This window comes from Anoplolepis gracilipes, chromosome 8, assembly GCF_047496725.1.
Source record: "Anoplolepis gracilipes chromosome 8, ASM4749672v1, whole genome shotgun sequence".
NCBI classification, from domain to species: domain Eukaryota; kingdom Metazoa; phylum Arthropoda; class Insecta; order Hymenoptera; family Formicidae; genus Anoplolepis; species Anoplolepis gracilipes.
Genome location: NC_132977.1, coordinates 1,126,600 through 1,144,051, shown reverse-complemented (window position 1 = coordinate 1,144,051; position 17,452 = coordinate 1,126,600). Strand labels below are relative to the sequence as shown.

At 34.5% G+C, this 17,452-nt stretch overlaps 2 protein-coding genes across 3 annotated transcripts in view; one reads left to right on the top strand and one right to left on the bottom strand.

The window, feature by feature from the left end:
* Nucleotides 1-985: 985 nt before the first annotated feature.
* Nucleotides 986-17,452, top strand: LOC140669003 (uncharacterized). Of its 2 annotated transcripts, none has more exons than XM_072898415.1 (11): nucleotides 986-2,234; nucleotides 2,986-3,569; nucleotides 14,325-14,421; nucleotides 14,518-14,639; nucleotides 14,906-15,010; nucleotides 15,090-15,220; nucleotides 15,291-15,415; nucleotides 15,484-15,683; nucleotides 15,854-15,988; nucleotides 16,071-16,295; nucleotides 16,429-17,452. In XM_072898415.1, the coding sequence occupies exons 2-11, from the start codon at nucleotides 3,375-3,377 to the stop codon at nucleotides 16,720-16,722; spliced, it is 1,629 nt and encodes a 542-aa protein (XP_072754516.1). In that variant the 5' UTR covers nucleotides 986-2,234; nucleotides 2,986-3,374; the 3' UTR covers nucleotides 16,723-17,452. The 2 variants fall into 2 exon arrangements, with proteins under 2 accessions (XP_072754516.1, XP_072754515.1); XM_072898414.1 differs by having other exon boundaries at nucleotides 987-2,234; nucleotides 15,087-15,220.
* Nucleotides 17,109-17,452, bottom strand: part of Nudc (nuclear distribution C, dynein complex regulator) — a 78,171-nt gene continuing 77,827 nt past the window's right edge. Inside the window, exon 8 of the mRNA XM_072898417.1 lies at nucleotides 17,109-17,374. Coding sequence (XP_072754518.1) covers nucleotides 17,373-17,374 — 2 coding nt within the window. The 3' untranslated portion in view covers nucleotides 17,109-17,372. The remainder of the gene's footprint in view (nucleotides 17,375-17,452) is intronic.

Here is a 17,452-nt window from a genome sequence, read left to right as displayed (position 1 = left end):
TGCTTCATGCTTATTTTTTCCTCAAAAACGGTCAATTTCATGTAATCTTCTTGCGAGAGCGGGGCGTGGTCGGACCACAGGGATACTCTGGTAGGAAACTGCGACGTGTGTCATTAACCGAATCCTTCGAGCGACCCTGATCGGTCTCTGCTTCTCTCCCTCACCCTTTTTCTTTTTTCGGAATAGAATGAAGAAAACTTAAAATTACGAAGGCGTGATTCAAATCTCAGACTATAAATCAGACATACACATTACATAAATGTTTAACATTTTGTCTCAATATTTAAAAAACTCGGATAAAATTAAGAAATTTCATTAAATAATTTGATTAATATTACAGTTAATATTCGACATCTCGGACTGAGCGTTAAGTGCAGTTATTTCTAGCATCGGCATTACTTCGAGATTTCTCACACATCTTTCATTGTCATTTCGCGCTAGATGCGCGTCCGAGTGACCTAAATGTTCACAAGCACTAAAGATTATATTACAAGATGAAATAAATGCTTAATATATCAAAGGCTTGGAACATCTCACATTTTCTCATGAAAATTCCTTTCATAATATTTATAAATGCATCAATAATGTGAAAGTATATGTATATTCTTCATATGCATATTTTAACGTTTTAAATGAAAAATTATCAGGTCATCTCCGTTGACACAATTTGAGCGTACGAGAACGTAAAGGAAATAAAGATTTTTTTTTTTTAGTATCACGCTATTAAGCGATTAATTAAAATTAACTTATTAAAAAGAATTATTATCACGGCAAGACCAATCTCTGGTCGATTGTAGAGCAAACACGCGCTCTCCTACTGTTTGCCGAACAAATATCGAATTCATCTTCTCGCGTGATCGACCGTAAACGCATCTCCTCAAGTAGAGATGGAGATACCTTCCGCCTTCATTCCACCTCTGATCGGCTGTTCCCGCTGCAGAATCACCCTCCACTTCCGCCTAGCTTGCCAGCCACTCCTCTCAGCAGCCTCCGTTGATACTTCCTCTCGCGCGCGTGTATCTCGTCAGTCGGCCTGAAGCCACGTGCGTGTGCTCGCTCGAGTAGCTCCCGTGTGAACGACGTATCGGACAGTATCATTTCGTATTGACGAATCGGGCTAGTTTATCGTTACTTTCATGACAGATAAGAATCTCCGCGTAAAGTTACTAGTTCAAGAAGGTGATTACATCTCACGATCCATATTTATTTTCATTTAATTATTGCGACAAATAGATTGAGTCTTGTTTTAAAGAAAGTTGCGTTTCTGCTATAGTGAATTTAGAAAAATAATTTATAAATGACACATGCGATGATGAAAGACAATTAGATAATTAGATAAGCGGACTAGAATGATGAGTGAAAAATTTAGGAAAACTGACGAATCTATTGATTTTTCTTCGTGTTTTATATGACTGATGCTATATAATGTAACTTTAAGATATCAAATTTCCTCTTATCGAATAAATATAAATGTGATAAGATATTAACAATTGTATAGATAATAATTCGTATAAGATGAAATATATTGATGAGAACCAGGCTCGCGTAATACTAATAATATGATGCCTCAAAGAATTTCATCATTTATTTTCGATCAAGCTTATCAGAAAGCGGCATGATTTGCCGCCAATACCGGCGTACAGCAGAGTGCTTCGAGGAAGAACAAAGATATCGCCGTGAGCTCTAGGTAGCTCTCAAAGGTGAAGACAGACGTCGGTTGGAAGACGTCGGGAGAACTAAAAATATCAGCCGGTTCCGCGGTTGGTCGGCGACGTGCCCCGCCACGTCGTATTCCACGCTAAACAATTTCACCGGCTGGAAAAGATGAGAGTGATATCTCTCGGTGTGCAGGGTGAAAACACAGGGTTCGCCTTTAATCTCGCGGACGACGATTCGCAGTAAACTATCAGCCTGTCAAGCACGATCGCTTTAGCGCAAATAGCTAGTTGACAGACCGGACATTCGTGAGAGACGCGATCGTGTGGCGACTTGACGCGTGATCGAATACCCTTCTCTTCGTCCTCTTCATCTATTACTTTATGTACTATTATTTATCGTCTGCTACCGCTATAAACGTATACCGCATCGAAGATCACAAGATTGGAAGGTAAAGGCTGTCAGTGTCTTTGCTATACCTATTCGGAGATTTGGGACGTCCTTGATACATCGAGCTTTTTCATACTCCGAAAAATTTCGGGTTATTTATTCCTTCGGATACGGTGAAATACGCCGAGGTAAGATTTCGCTTGTTTATGCACGTTATTTAGGGAACCTAAGCACATAGCTCGCGTGAAGGCTCGCGTTCTTCAGAGGCAAGAGACGTCAAATGTGATCTTTTGATCTTGTAACGATTTGCACACCAGAATAAGACATTAAACAGTCTCGTCGGAAATAAAGTAACTAAAATGCATGAAACATGTATTCTTTTTTCTTACGTTCTTTCTCAGCTGGCCGGTCTGAACGCCGGCTGGAACAAATATAAACTATGTTGCGTTATAATAGAAATTTTTACTATATGTGTAACATACATGGAATGCTTGAATTATCACAGAAATTTTATCTATAATTAAATCACATATCGTTTTTTATTCTTATATAACAAGAACTTCTTCAAATATACAAATAATTAACCTTTACTCCGTATTGTTATTTTTGGCACCTTCTAACTGTACAGGTGGGTTAGCGTATTTTCGATAAGTTTATTAATATGTTAAAGTGTTTTAAAAAATCTGAAAAAAATGTATATACCTTCTTCGAACATTCTAAATAAAGATTAAAAATAATAGATTTGAAAAATAATTTACTTAAATATATTATTTTATGATTATTTGTTTTCGAGAAATTGGCGTTGTTAGAAAAATCACAGACAAAAATAATCCATCAGTACGGAATAAGGGTTAATATTATTGTATCTTTTTTTTTATATTACGTATCTATTCTAATAAGCTAATTCTCTTAGTAATCTTAATATATTTACGTTATTAGGTTGCCTAAAAGGGGATCTGCCTGTATCGAATTTCGTTCGGCAGATAGAAATTCGACGCGTCCGGACTTGGGGCGCAGGGTCAAGGCCAAGAGCTACCTTGCGTTGGGTTCGACGCTGTTGGAAGTTCCGAATTTTTCCCTGGGACTCTTTCGGCAGATCGACGGTATTTTACGGCGCGGTTGTTTGAAATTCTTCGCGCGGAGTCGTGCCCGTATTTATAGAACTGCGACGCGTAGGGCCGCGTACACGCGGCATACGCGTTTACACACGCAGCTCCTTCATCTCGAAGGTGAAAAAATAAGTAAGTAGGTACGTGGAGCAGCCGGCAAACGTCGAGCCACGTCGGGCCCACGTTCGTAAAGCGCGAGCACGTCGCGATCATGACGCGATGCGTCCGCGACAAGAGCACCACCGGCTTGTCTCGCCGACGAGCGCGTCTCCGTCGCCGTCGAACTGTCTACGCTGGTCGTCCCGCTGGCTGCAATCCGCCAAATCACTTCCGGGCATGATTGCTGGCACCGCGATCCTCCGTATCATCGTCGTGTTATTTGCCCTTGGCCACGTGGTTGCCGCCGACGGTCTGGTAAGTACTTTGTATACATTCATGGTACACCAATAAAAATTATTGCAATCGCAAAAATAACAATTATTTAGAATAATTAATTAAAAATAGTAAAAGTGTGGTACCAAGGCGTAAAAGAGCCAAATATGTGTAATATAAATTAAAAATAAGTTATTTATTACAAAGTCAATTAGGCATACAAAAAATTATAATATCGGAGCGCAATTAAATAGTAAAAATGGTCGTGGCAGAAGTTGCTTAAATCTAAATTCAACATTAATTCGTAAATAATAAAATACAGTAAAAAAAAAAATATATAATAATTAATTAATCTAATTCTTTAAAATTTTGCAATAATTTACTTCCCGAAAAATTTTCGTTTCTCAATTAGGAATAAAATACTGAATACAAACCTGTACGAATTAGGATTACATTATTTTTTTATACTACGGATAAAATAAGAAAAGTATGTGAATTTAATTTTAAAAAATTTAGTTGCAATATTATTTGTTGGTGCTATTAATATGCTTTACTTATATCTTGTTCTATAGCACTTAAATATTTTATCATCAATAATACTTCGGAAATATCGGATATTAAAACCGCATTTAAATTAATTATAATTAAATTATTGCAGTGAAGAATTGTAAATTAAAATATTGTAAGAGAGAGAAAAGATTATTTCTATAAGAAAAATTTCTATATTAAGAAAAAATATGACATCTACAATGTAACGCAATTTTTGCAGACTATAACTCTATAATGAATTTAAAATCGATTATTTATCGGATGAATTACATGAACGTATCTTTATGAAAGTTAAAAGCTGCGCGCAGAATTGCATCGTTAGCTGAAAAGGTTCTGGACCTACTAACTGCAGCATGACAATAGTTTTCACGACTGTGATGTATTTAGCCTCTGAGACCGCAGAAGTATCGACTTCGTATCGTATTACGGGAAGTGAAGTTTTCTGACCGATCGAATACTGATCGTAAAATCGCTTAGTCGGGGAAAACGAGGTATTACATGTATCTTGTACCCAGTTAATGCACTATAATTTTGAATATTTATCGTGTACAAGTTTACTTAATTGCCTGCCGAATCTGTAAAATATTTAGCATTCAGTTAATATACATCCTAATTTCAGAAGCCACGTGTAATCTCGCATTCAAATTTGACGTAGGATAAATTAATATTGGCCTAAATAAGATATAAATTTGTAAAATTATACTTAATTTAAAATTCTTGTTACACTTTCATATACTGTATACTTTGTAATTTTTTTGTGTGTAAATTCTCATTAATTATTCACTAACCGCTTGATTAATAAACTAAATACTTCAAACAAAAATGTGTAGATAAATACTTTTCAATTTATCGAACAAAATCAAAGTCCAACACGTTAAAAATAATTTTGCATAAATTACAATCGCTAATATATTGAATACATATTCAATATAAAAAATAATATCAAACTCATATTCAAATCTATTATCTTAAATATACGTGGGCTAATGTAATACAATTTATCAAAGATAGATTGGTAATTAGTAGATAGATTAAAGAAGACGGAAAGGTTCAAGAGGCCTAAAACAACGATAAAGCATCGTGTCAGCAGAAACCTAGCAATACTAACGCAATTACCGACCAAAGAGGAGAAACCTCGTTTTAGCTAAGCACGCCGGGATAATTACTGTAATTTCGTTTCGTGACCATTCTTAGACTGCAATAATCATTTACAATTTCGAGGTTAATATGCCGACACGTAAACTAGTTCTACTACTAGTAACACCGGTAATAATATTGCTCGAAATCTCTCTCTTCTCATCTTGCAAGTAATCGTTATGATTTAAAAAGAGGCATGTTTAGATGTGGGAATCGAGCAAGGCAGAAACACAGACGCGGTGAAAATTATATGAACTTTGCGTGGGATGTGGCAGAACGTTACTTATATATTAGACAAACAATATACTATACTAAAAAAGAAAACACGCAAGTATCAACTTCTAAATTCAAACAGTAATTAATCTTACGTAATGTAAAAGACGCATTAATTTATTACATATAGAGCTTACAAATATGTTTATTTTTCTTTTTCTCCTTTTTTTTTTTTTTAACGACTAAAAACACGATTGATACGTTTTCCCTCTCAAGATATTGACATGTAAAATTTTGCATCTCGAACATCATGTTCTTTGCCGCAGTGACTCTTTAAAAAAATTTAACGCGATGCATGCTCGAATGCCAATAAGTTCGCGATAAAATCCTCGTCAGTTATAGCAACGCGGGTTATATTTGGACGAATGCCACTCCGATTCCTTCGACACATTGCATCGACTGATGTTACTGCACACGAATGATATTACGTCGTAATCGGACATTCGCAAAATCGTTGTTCATCCAGGTTATCGGGCCAAATACGATCGTTTGGTCAGTTGTGCCAAATAATCTGGTAGCTAGCTGATCCGGGAAAACTTTATGAGAAAAAAGGCAAAAGGATAAATGTATTTGTATACACAAGGACAAGAGAAAAAACAGATAAGCGCTTATCTAAATGTTTTCTTGCTTATCTGACAGTGTATATCGGGCTAATAAGCCAATTTATAACACAACGTTAAGACGTTACCCCTCCATAGATGTTGGAAGAGTGGTACTTTTACATCTCGACTTTGCGTTATCTTGTCGACTGTAAATTCCGATTTGTTAAAAATAATCAAATAACGGATAAATATGTTTTTCTAATTTTTTTACAACGGCGGTGATGTTAAGAATGTAGACGTATGTTTTTTTAGTTTCTGCATTTTCTTCAAACGTTTTATCGAGTGAAGATTCCTTTATTATTATATCGATTGGAGGTGATGCTTGCGACTTAAGTAAAAATTTCTGAAGAAATTTAACTATGTCGTCCTTTCGGATCGTTTATTAACATGTCCCGCCGTGTAAATATTGTCGATAAATTAAATGCTCTTTTCAAATTTAAATTTGTTAAATATCTTAGCGTACATTTTTTTTCCTAATTAATATACGTATAAGTGTATATAACGCCAGCAATTTTAAATATACATTTAGATAAAGATACTTTATGGTTAATGAATTCAACGCGAAGAATTTTTACAAACGTTAAAAACTTTAAGAATGTTTTATTAATATAATTTTAATAAATCGTACATATTATTTTTTATTGAATCTTTTTGGAATCTTATTTATAATTTTATATAATTGCTAAATTATATAATTTGATATATATATATATATATATATATATATATATATTTTTTTTTTTTTAAATGATTTAAATTATTTTATGTAAATTATTCTGTATACACACGTGCAATTTTGCTCTTGTTACATCTTAGAAGAAATTTGATCACGTCAGAGGAACAAAACAATTAACTTAATAACCACTTAATCACGTACCACTTAATCACAACGTATGTAATAATTCTTACTTTCTACTGTGAGAGAACAACATGACTTCACCTATGACACCCCACCTCCTTGATAACTCGTCAAGCATTCTACTGAGAGAGTTCTAAAGTCGAAGAAGCGCTGTATATGTTTCGCAGAAAATAGAATCAACCGTGATGCCGATTTTCCAATTAATAGTCGCCTCTCAGCTTTGTAACGAGTGTGGTTGGACATTCATAAAGAAGACGTTGCATCAATCTCTCGCTAAACATCTCCCGACTTTCTAATCGCGTAGGTATCAGTCGTCGACGTTGACCTCGGCCGTGTTACATCGGACAACCCGCAGTGAAACTTCCTGTCGCGTTATCCTCGAAGATGCTCGTGTACTCCGTTAAAACGTCGAAAGACTCTATCGGAACATTCCAGCAGCATCTGTTTCTAGTACATATAATACTTTCTCGAAGAGGCAACCTTCGTCGAACATTATCGCGAACTTTGACGTCGTGATAAAAAAAGCTCATTGATTCATGAAAGATTTCTCCGCTGTCACACGTGAAAATCATTGTTCCGCAGAGAAAATGTCAGCTCGCAGTCATCCATAAAATAGTGTCAGTACCATGTTTTTGCATTCAGCACGGAGGAGTTCTTTTATTATTTAAATCAACTGGAGAAATCTGACAAAATTAATTTTGATTTTTATTATTACGCTATTTCCACGTTTGTAAGATTGTACATAGCTGATTCATATTGGCTAAATTCATAGCGTTTGGCAATCAATTTTTACTACTTTTCGACAATGGTAAATGTCTCGAATACCACATTCCAAGATATGTTTTAAAAAAGAAAAAAAGGAGAAAAAGGAAGGAATTAAAAGCTTATGTGTAAATAATCCAATAGCCGAAGAAGCTTTTCTTTTGCTTCATTAGGCTACACAAAAATGTTCAGGTATAGCGTCTTTTTCATTGGCGCAAAAGCAACCAGGAAAGACTGGAACGTCTCTCGTTGGCACCCCGTGGAGAATGCTCTCCCGCAGGACTCTTCGTATCACCCAGCAGCTCTTTCTGACAAATCCAGCTTGATTAGCTTTTTGCGTATCGTGACGACTATCGTGTGGAATTTCAGCCCGTTGTCGGGCAGGAAGTATGTGAGTCTTGCGGCTGATAAAAAGTTGTCGTCGTCAGGAAAAGAAACCAAGTACCACGCGGGACTCTGACGACGAGGATGAGGAAGGAAGGTGTAAGAGACCCCGAGAGAGGACGAAGAGGAACGTAAAAAAGGACGAGGAGAATGTCGCGTACGATGTTCCTTCAGCAGCGTCCCGAGACTTACAACCGCGTTTGAGATCACGTTCGTCTCCCTCCCCTTTCTGTAAAATCCGTTGGGGCTCGTCTCTACCGACGTCTCTTCCCCGTCTCACTGACTCCCACTTGTCCGCTCGTCTCTACTCATCTTCCTCGTGGTTTCTTTACCAAGATGTTTCTCCTCGTCTGTGCCAAGATCCGGCGATTCCATTGTCTCGTCGACGATGTATGTAGGAAAAGCGATCACGATACCAACGGCGGAACAAATGATTAAAATTCTGCGATCAGCCGGGAGTTCAATGCATGATTGTTGAAGTCTCTAGTGTTCCATACACAACACGCTACGGCTTATAACACGAATTACTGTCTCACGTTTGATTCATCGATAAGAGATACATGACTTGCTTCAGCAAAATTCTATCGCACGTGTGTTTCAATCGAATATTTGTTTAATGGTATTTGTACGTCTTTGAAAGAAAAGAAAATTCATAGAATAGGAAATTTCTATATCTTTAATGTTTTTACATGTCTATTGTTATTCATGTAACTAGTACTAATTTATATATGTATACATGTAACACTTTGAATACTACATTATATAACATAGCTCAAGCTAGTAGTTCGTAATAGAAAAGGATAGAAATTTGCATATAACATATTTAATCATATTGTTTACACGTGTGTGTATATACATATATATAGCGGGTAATAATGTTAGGAATTACACTTATAAATGATATTTTTAAATCTATAGGACAAGAGCATAATGTTATGAGTACAGTAGATGCATTGCTGCACGTGACATTGTGCTTTTACTTTGAATTTAGCAATCGTCGTGCAAGTAGAAATGACTTGAAACAAGTTATTCCGGTATAACTCGTCTACACACAAAGAAGTACCTTCATTAATATCGTGTATTAACTGTCATTCACGTAAGTTTTTTAAATGAATGCGCTAAATGAATGTACCGTTTCCCGTAAATGTAGCCATTCTATTCGATAGAACGCGACATCACAATTTCACCATCACTAAATAAATCTGATTGCTTTGACAGATTAATTTTACAAAAACTAAATAATGATTAAGTTATTTTTCATGGAATATGTAACAATTTATTTATTACTTAGACTTAGCTTTGTAGCGCATGTGTTTTTATAAATGTCAAAAATTAAAGAGTAAAAATATTAGTTTTTTTAATAACTATGTAAACAAATAAACTGTATAAATTCGCTAGAATTGAAAATTAAATTGTGAAAGCACGTTTTCAATTTTATCTCATCTAACAAACGAAGAATAAAAATAAGAAAATGATGACTAACTATTATGAAAGTTCCGCATAGCACTATCGATAGAATACTTGTAAAATTAGCCGCAGGCTAATGTATCTTGCGCAGAATCTTTCATGCGAGGGAATGAGTGTCAAGGAACAATAAGGGGTTACACACTCCTAGTAATATAAAGCGGTGGCGTATGGTGTCTGAGACGCTGATCCGGAAATAACCGTGGCCATAAATGCAAGCCGGACGCGTAGTATACGTGAAAGAACGAAGGGAACAGCGAGTAGAGAACGGATAGTTAACGATGGTTAAAAGCGCTGCAGGTGACTCCCTTTGCTCTCGTCCCTCAACGATCATAATGACCAGTTTTACGGTCTAAATTCCCACTTGAGACTCCGACGCAAATTAACTCCTTGTGAACTTTTATCGTGGATTTGAGAAATCATCTCCCAAAACTTTTTCTTTTTTTATTTCCTGCACTTTATTTATCGAAATCACAGAGAATTCGGCATTCTACGAAATTAATCTAATTACTAAAGTAATGTGTACACAAAAAAAGTAAGTGTCAAATTAAAAATTATATACTCATATGAACGCGTTCATTGTTTCATATATACGCAACAATTTATAATCTTCTAAGAAGAATTTAAAAATCTTAAATTTCAACAATATTATAATTTTATTTCAATATTACAATTGTCATTTCAAGAATAGAATAATTATTTTAACTCTAAGAAAATTATAATCTCCGATTTGAACATGTGTTATTTTCTATTCAACATTTTTTCCTCTCCATTCAAGACAATTATTCTTAAATAACAATAATATATTTTTCTTGCTTGAACTATATAAAATGTCTTCAGCCAAACAAATTTTCTTTGTTTAACGCAATATAATCTCATTTCAAGATTTACATTTTGAAACTAAAGATATTGTCAAAATAAGAATATTCTTTTTTTCTGTGTATATATAACATATTTCCAATATCATGTAAATCGCACACCTACAATGCGTATTAAAAATTTATAATTAGATTTGGTCTCAAGAAAATCGCATCATTAAAGATATTTTTGAAGTTCAAGATTATTGAGGGAAGAAAATAAAGAAGGAAAAAATGTAATCAAGTTATTTTGACGTAAGTCATATGTAAATTAATCGTATATGCGTGGGAAAGCATAAATAGTATAATCGCAATAATCTTCCCGCATATCATGGAGAGATTATGAAATATGTCTATAGAATCTTCGAGAAAGATAAGCAGGTAAAACTGTTACTGTGGTTAACAATAAATTCTGCATATTCTCACTCGTCAGCAAGACGATTTAAAGATAATGTAATGTGTTACGTGTTATTGTATCGTAAATGGAGCAGAAGAAATAAAGAGCAAACAGTTTAATGTGGTTTATATTTTAAAAATTGCAAAAGCGAAACACTTTACACTGGTAAAAATATAAAGAAACTACTTTCTCATTATAATGTTCATAGAATAGACGACGATTTTTCAAGACAGGCCGTGTGCATTTATTGTCGCTATTAAAAATTTAATTAAAACAGAGCAGTATTTATGAGTTCTCGTAAACTTTGGCTTGAAAGGCAGTGAACCGCTTACATAAAATAAGAAGTGGCACAAAAAGAGAAATAAACTCGCGTTGTTATGCCTGGCAAGGAGTGCACGTTGCCAAACGGGCTTCAAAGCGTATGAATTGTTCCTAACAGCTGTCGATGCAACTGTACGGTATTATATGTACTTTATGACGCTGTCCATTACTTTAATCGATTGTTGGCAGGAGAGAATAAATGCTGACACAATTGTAAATTGTGGTCCCATGAATGTTACAAGTCTAACATTACTCGCATGCAATAATCGTGACAATAATGTCGTAATAATCATTCTGTTATACGTGTAAGGATACTCTTGCAATTACGTTTCTATAAATCGATGAGCTTGTGAATCAAATATTGCAGCTGCGCCAAAGATGTAATGCAGCCAATAATTTCTCTTGAGAATAAATGAATGAGTGTGTTATGACATATAATTATACAACTATACTCAAATTACATCGTGATTAATTAACGTCAATGAAATTCTAATTTGTCGTCATTAGAAGTATGCGCGTTCTTCATGTATAATAATATTACATTATATTATCAAATTTCTTTACATAATTTTTCTTTTGCCAAAATTTTCAATTTCAACTAGAATTAACAGGATATTTTAGAGATATCAATAAATACAGCAAAAACAGTCTTCCAAACTTGAAAACGAATAAATCAAAAGCTTGCCATAGCGAGCATTCCGTTGACAACGTAGCAGGGCCACGAGATCTCACATTAAATCTTTGTAACCCTTGGTTAAAAAGTTTCCAGCCATTTTCGGATGTTGAACAAACTTCGACGACATTACCATCTAAGGCGGGGGAGAACATCAACGAATACGAAACGAATCTTTCCTCGACTTTCCCCTTGTTTTCACGATGTGGACATTTTTATTCATGCAACTAGAATTATCAGAACTTATTATCACAATTTTATTAAATTAATAATTAGTGTAAAAATAATAATTTGTATATTTGTATAATTGTATAATAACTATAATTTTCAAGCTATGATCGAGTCTTCCAAACACTTGAACAAATCGTAAAAAAATAAGTTACAGATCAAAATGCATAAAAACATAAGTTGCTTTCAGGAGAAATCATTTACCAAAGATTGTTAAAGAATCGTCTAAGAAACCGTAGAAAATATAATGTACGAGGCTATGTGTTAATGAAAGTATACATCATGGTATCAATGCGTCAATCTCGTAATATTTAAATATGCGTAGACGGTGGGCAGAGACCGGCCACGATACCATCTACGGTATAGCTCAGGCGTTAGCTCGTGAAGCGGTTTCCGAACCTTTCTTCATCTACCATTCGACCTCTGTATCATGTTTCTTCGTGCATTCATGATCCAGATTGGGTCATAGAAATGGTAATTTCGAATTACGTGTGCCGTATCTTAAATAACGTTCTAAGTTTTAATGCTGCATAGCTTGCATCCATTAATTTTCACAACAGCATTCTCCGACCTCGATTTTATCTATTTTCGTTCTTAATCTGTTATCGTAACATGTATTTTATAACTATGTTAGAAATCTCGATTGTAGCAGATTATGCAAATAGATTTCAAACGAATTGTTTCTTTATAAAATAGATATGAAAGTATGAGAGAGAATTAAAGACGATGAATAGATACATGTATAAAAATATTTTACTAGTGTTAGATTAGCCTCATCCCTTTTCTTCTCATGAATTAGAAAATAAAATTCATCTGCGAACTGTGACAATGAGAGATTACGAAGAAAATCAAAGCTCGTTTGACAAATTGAAATTTGTATAAATTGTTTAGCAAAGTCGTTTATTCTTTTTGAATTTTTTAGATAAAGATTTCTCAACATTGTGTTCTCGCATAGACCTAACCGCGTAAAGATTTTTTTTTCAGATGGTGAAGTCGCGTCGACAATAAGGCAACATGCTCTTCGACTTCACCCTCCGGAATTATCTTTCCTTTTAACGGCATGAACTTTTTGCGAGATCGTCACCGAGATGCAAGGTACCGCACGTCTCAGCCTAGTTTGGACACGCTAACCTTCTCGCATATAAATTTCGCTCACTCCATCGTTGTTTTTTCATAATTTTGCCTCTTTCTTCATTTAGCATTTTTTTATGTTGCATTTGATCTTTCGACAAGTAATTTACTATTAAATCATATGATGATTATAAGCACTAATTTAATACTAAATTAATCGACCATTTCAATTTTGAATTTATTTTATTATGATTATTATAGATTTATTACATCAAATATATATTTCTCTTCTTCAAAAAACATCGACAGCAAGTACTCTAACAGTTGACAGTCATTTAAAGTATAAACTATGTATATGAGATATATTTCCTTTTTCTTTTATGAATTCAATACTTTGCGAGATATAATTATCCTCGATTAGGTAATCGAGTTTTGCATTATTCATTTTGCACAATATTATATCATGTAGGCCGTTAAAAGAACTTTAAGTAGTATCTTAACCATGCCTAAATCCAACTGAATTGTAATGAATTGTAATTGATTCATCGCGGCTCTCTGAACTATTACGGAGTTTCAAAGCGGGGAAAACATTTCGAGGAGCGACAAGGCGGGACGACGAAATGACAGTAATTTTATATACCTACGTACTCCGTCAACTACAGTGACATCGTGTAACGCATGATTAACGTCGACAACGGTTACGTCGCGATGCCATTACTAGCAGACAAATTGAGTTTAATATCGCGACTTGGGCGTTACAGCCTTGGAGACTACTGAACGATTTTAGAACCAGCCGAGCGCTGACCAGGTCGTATCTGTTAAGTCTATCAGTCTAGAAAAAACAATTTTAGAGTATTTTAAGGTGATCAGCATTGTATATCAGCATACAATCATTGTCGACAATGAGATTAATCTTTTCACCAAAGTAACGTGATTGCAACTAATCGATAGATTAATTTATTAGATATGTGTATATGTATTTAATAACGGTTTAATAACAAAATTTAATAGATATAAAAAATCGCACAATATTAAATAACCAAATTATTAATCAAATATTTTAACTAATTCAAAACAAATCTATAATATTGTATATCGATTAAAACAAATCTAAAAAAATTATATAGATTTAAAAATATCATTTTGGCTTTTTAATAATTAAAGAATTTATGTATCCTGTACTAATTTCATTGTTAATAACGTTTGAAAATTGTTTGTAGAATGACAATAAGACATTTGTCTTTGGAATTAAGGGTGATGTAGATTATCTCCATTCGATCAACCAGCCATCTGCTGTGAAATATTTACCAAAGAACAGTAAGTATGTGTGCAAGCCACATTGTTTTTTTTTCAAAAATATTTTTCTTCTTAATTAAAAATACTTTTTGCAATATTTTTGACCTATTTTTATAGAGGTGACAAAGTTGTCGCATTTCACGAGTTGGAGCGAATGGTCGGTATGCGATAGGCACTGTACACAAAATCGCGTCAGAAGGTGCCGATCGAAAAAAGATTGCGGATCAACTATACTTAGGGTAAAAATATATATGAATATATTTATGATATATCGCGTATAATCTTCGATTAAAGATCGAGATATATAATATTTGACAGAATATATTCTTCTGTTAATACATACACGTATGTATATGTGTATTCATTCGCATTGAATTTACAACGACGTTAAAAGAAGTTTATTTCTACGTAGTTGTAAAAAAAAAATTTTGTTATCATATCATATTATGCTACAATAGAAATCATATAAATAATAAATTAATATTGGCTTGTCATGATATAATAGGAAGAACGCGGTTGTGAACATAACAGAGAAGGACGTCGAAGGCGATGCAAACAACGTCAGCGCCGAAGACACCGACGAAGGGATAAAAGATTTCACGTGGTCCAGGTGAGTCGATATGCGCTCGTGATATGTCACGACGTGTCAATTCCGATCTCAATTAATAATATATATACATTTTCAGCAGATATCTAAAGAAGCAGAGCCTAGGCATGGAAAGCGAAGAGGTAAGGATATTAAGGAACACTATGGAGGACATTACGGAAAATGGAGTAAATGGTCGCCTTGCACGAGGCTGTGCACTACGCAACGTCACAGGTATACTATATAAAATTTATAAATTATGTAACTAACGTCAACGAATATATATTCAGTCGGTTCTGATCAGATGGTGCAGAAAGCCTGGCATCTGCGGACGCGATGTGATACGAGAGAGCGCCTATTGTTACGTCGAAGGTAGCTTTTGCCAAAGATGGATCCATCGAAAGATTCGTGGTAGCCACGAAGAAGACGGTAAATATCTTGAATAGCACTTGAAATTTGATATTGATATGAATAACTGATTTTCTTCGATTTTCTAGACTTGGAGTTGGACGAGTTCGAACTCAATCCCAACACCGTTGATAGTTTCGCTCCGGAGAAGAATTCAAATACTTGGAAGTGTGGAATGGCAAACTCTCATAAAAGTGCTAGATTATCGTATCTCACGCGAATTATCGGCGGCCGTCCAACTGCTCCTGGAAGTTGGCCGTGGCAAGTGGCTGTATTAAATCGATTTCGTGTACGTTATGTAACGACGATATAAATCTTACAATTTTGCTAAATGTAACAATTGTAGAAATAAAGTTAAAATTGAAATTGGAACAGCAGAGACATTTAAAAATTATAAATTATACGAAAAAAGATTTTACGTTGTTTAAATCAAAAAATTAATTGCCTTTACTTTTCCAGGAAGCTTTCTGCGGCGGAACATTAGTATCCCCACAATGGGTATTAACTGCAGCGCATTGTATTAGAAAACGTCTGTACGTTCGCATCGGAGAGCATGATTTAACGGTGAAAGAAGGCACGGAATTAGAACTCAGGGTACGAATCGAAGAATCGCGATCGAAGAGCTCAATAAGAGATAATTTTACGCTCCATTGTGATTAATTTTATAACTGTGTAGGTGGACTCCGTGACCACCCACCCGGAATACGACGCCGATACTGTTGATAACGACGTGGCTCTACTTCGTTTACCAGTTATCTTGACCCCATCTCCCTCGAGAGGTATCGCATGTTTGCCTGCGCCGAAGCAGCCTTTACCTACGAACCAGTTATGCACTATTATCGGCTGGGGCAAGTCCAGCGTGACGGATCAGTTTGGAACGGATGTGCTGCACGAAGTCAAAGTACGCGATTTCCTGTCAGATTTTGACACAAAGAAAAAAAATACTAATTAAATGTTTGATAATGTAATAATAAGGATACAATCGCAATTACATGTGATTTGAAAAATAATATAAACGTCAAGTTTGATTTTAGGTTCCAATAGTGTCAGCCGAAACCTGCCGAGATGTCTACATAGATTATAGAATCACGGATAATATGTTCTGTGCCGGTTATCGCCGCGGAAAGATGGATTCTTGCGCGGGTGACAGCGGAGGCCCTCTACTTTGCAGAGATCCTCGAAAGCCTGATCATCCATGGACAATTTTTGGTATCACTAGTTTTGGTGAAGGTTGTGGCAAACGCGGTAAATTCGGTATATATGCGAGACTATCCAATTATGTACGTTGGATTACAAAAGTGATAAAACAGGCGAATGAATACACTTAAAAGATATGCCTAAATTATAATTGTAATTATAGTATTTACACGTAAACGAGGAAAAAGATAGAAAATATAATAAGGCAATCAGACTACAAATTTCAAGTTATATCTCGAATAATAATATAGCTAAAAAAAAATGCATTTGAAAAAATTAAAAGTTAATTATGCTACACTTTGTTACTGCATCACACATTTTATTTTCTGCAAAAATATATTTGTATGTTTTTATATAAGGAATTACGGAATGAAGTTTAATGTTTGCAGAAATTAACACAGTTGATTAATTTATAGTTTTCTTTATTTATCCGTTACTTACCTTTAAACCAAATATCTATCAATAATTATATATAATGAAATATAATTAATATTGTTAAAAATTCAAAAGAAAGAAATACTTCCATAATCTTTATTTCTTGTATCATGTTTATATTTGTATTTTTCTAACTATCCTCTATTCAATCAACGAGGTCGATAGCTAAGAAATGTAATATAAACATTTACATTTTTTTGAGCGACTGTTTTCTTTGAAACTATAGATAAATAAAATATAAAAAACGGCAAAGAGAATAAAAATATCAAAGAATATTTCGATCGATTCCAGTAGAATTCTGTATATATCATTAACAGCCTAACATAGTGGTGCCATCTTCTGCAACTTCTAAAGCATATCGCATACATGTTTTTAAACATATGGAGCAGAATCGCATTATGTTTTGTGATAATAATAAGTAAAATA